We start from the raw sequence: 1,707 nt of genomic DNA, 5'->3' as shown, positions 1-1,707 counted from the left end.
CTCTATCTTTCCACCCATACTGTCGGTATGCCTCTATCCTTCTTCGTGTACATGCGCCCACAGCCTTTCATCGGTACTACCTACCAAGTCTGTGTACACCAATCTACTGCTACCTACTTATCTGCTTAGTTGTATCGAGCAATCCGTATCTACGTATCAACTCAAATTCCTATATCGAGATGTCTACGGCTATGCATCCGCATTTGCCTGTACACGTAAGTCCGCTCGAATGTCTCCATCCACATGCATCTACCGACCTACTTGCTAATCCCTTCCTTGTATTCTAATGACTGCTGAGAAAGGACTGAGTTATTTACTTCAGGCACACTGTCCATGCAAGTGAATGGCGGGGAAGCCGGGCCGCCCATTAGCTACGGCACCCCATGCGGAAACCGTTACCCTGATCTGGTGGTCCGCTGTTGTGCCTGCTTCCTGAAGGTCAAGGGGTCTGTGGCCCTAGTGTCGGGTAAACAGAGTACCTTCCTTCAGACCCGGGGGCACGATGGCAGCTTTGTCCTGAAGAATGGCCGCACATTCAGAAACAGAAGGCACGGCTCCCGGATCCGGCTGCGAATCAGACGGGGCGCAGACAGCAGTTTGTCAGGCACACTAAAACATGGGGCGTTGCGTCTAGTTGTAGGGGCTCGACGCGGCTGTACTCCCCTTGCTGATTGAACCGGCTACACACATGGCAATAGCAGGACTGCAGTTGTAGCAGGCCAGACCAACAGCCACGGGTTCTTCCCATTCATCCGACTTCTCGTGACCGACCCCCGCGAAGATCAGCCGCGACGCCTTCTCGTGCCTAGCGGTCCGGAAAATTGGTCAGATCAGTTGCGCCGAGAAATATAGGGAACGGCAGTCGGAAGTTCGGCCGCCTGTCTAGAGCGTGTGAAACGAATTCACAAGGCGAACTGAATTCGCATAGGGGACCCACAGCGTCTGGCGGACCGCGGTAGCGCATCGTCTCCCGGGTGGCCCTGAGAATGGGTGGACATAACACTTGGCACTCGACCGCCGACGCCGAGCATCTTGCTACCGTTAGTCCACCAGGCTTACCGGTCCGCCGTCCAGCTCACCTCTTGGGTAGGGTGAGCAGCAAGGTCACAGAGCGTCAGGGGCAAGATGAAGTTCGGGAAGGGTACCAGCGCTAACGAAGTCGGTGTGCCACCGGGACCGAGTCTTTACAAGGGAGTCACTAGCCCGGCTTCTGCTACAGTACAGGGCGCACCCCCGCCACCCACCTAGCCAGGCCAGATTACTGGTTCTTTCGATCGGTCTTTGTTTTGTCCCTCATTGTCCTTGCAACGGTAAGACTGGCTTCATTACTGTTTGCACCTTAAGGAACAATACACCACAGTCGCGGCCAGTGACGGTTAAACAGTCCCATTTGGTTGGCAAGCGTTAACGGCCGTGGTCCCGCCAACACACCCTGTAACGGATGTTGCGTAGGAATAAGGAAAGAGGAGCCGGAGAGATCCCTAACTCATATTTGTTTCCTTCTTTTAGGTATTCCACTCCTCACAACAACTGAACAGCAAAGGCTTCGCGCCGCCCATCAAAACCGACAAACTGACAGCCTCACCATCGTTCCTGGGTTTTGGCCCGTCCTCAAATCGCAAACGCCTGCAGGACGGACACCTTTGGGCAGTTGCAATAGAGCGCTCTTAGTAGCTTTCTTATACATTTAGCCGTGACCCGCAGTTT

General features: G+C 54.4%; 1 protein-coding gene across 1 annotated transcript; it reads right to left on the bottom strand.

Annotated features, from left to right (window-relative positions):
• Positions 1–1,105: 1,105 nt before the first annotated feature.
• On the bottom strand, positions 1,106–1,694 carry CSUI_011481 (uncharacterized protein). Its single transcript, XM_068071579.1, has 2 exons — positions 1,586–1,694; positions 1,106–1,338 (listed from the first exon to the last, which is right to left on the bottom strand). The coding sequence occupies exons 1-2, from the start codon at positions 1,685–1,687 to the stop codon at positions 1,294–1,296; spliced, it is 147 nt and encodes a 48-aa protein (XP_067916445.1). The 5' UTR covers positions 1,688–1,694; the 3' UTR covers positions 1,106–1,293.
• Positions 1,695–1,707: the final 13 nt, after the last annotated feature.

This window comes from Cystoisospora suis (assembly GCF_002600585.1).
Source record: "Cystoisospora suis strain Wien I chromosome Unknown contig_12207, whole genome shotgun sequence".
In the NCBI taxonomy this organism is placed as follows: domain Eukaryota; phylum Apicomplexa; class Conoidasida; order Eucoccidiorida; family Sarcocystidae; genus Cystoisospora; species Cystoisospora suis.
Note: the sequence above shows the minus strand (reverse complement) of the source record. Positions and strands in the feature narration are given on the sequence as shown.

Coding starts and splice junctions, on each gene's coding strand:
- CSUI_011481 (XM_068071579.1), bottom strand. CDS start 1,687: ATGTATAAGAAAGCTACTAAGAGCGCTCTATTGCAACTGCCCAAAGGT. Junction 1,339..1,585: donor GCCAAAACCCAGGAACGATG/GTGAGGCTGTCA, acceptor TTGTTCCTTAAG/GTGCAAACAGTAATGAAGCC.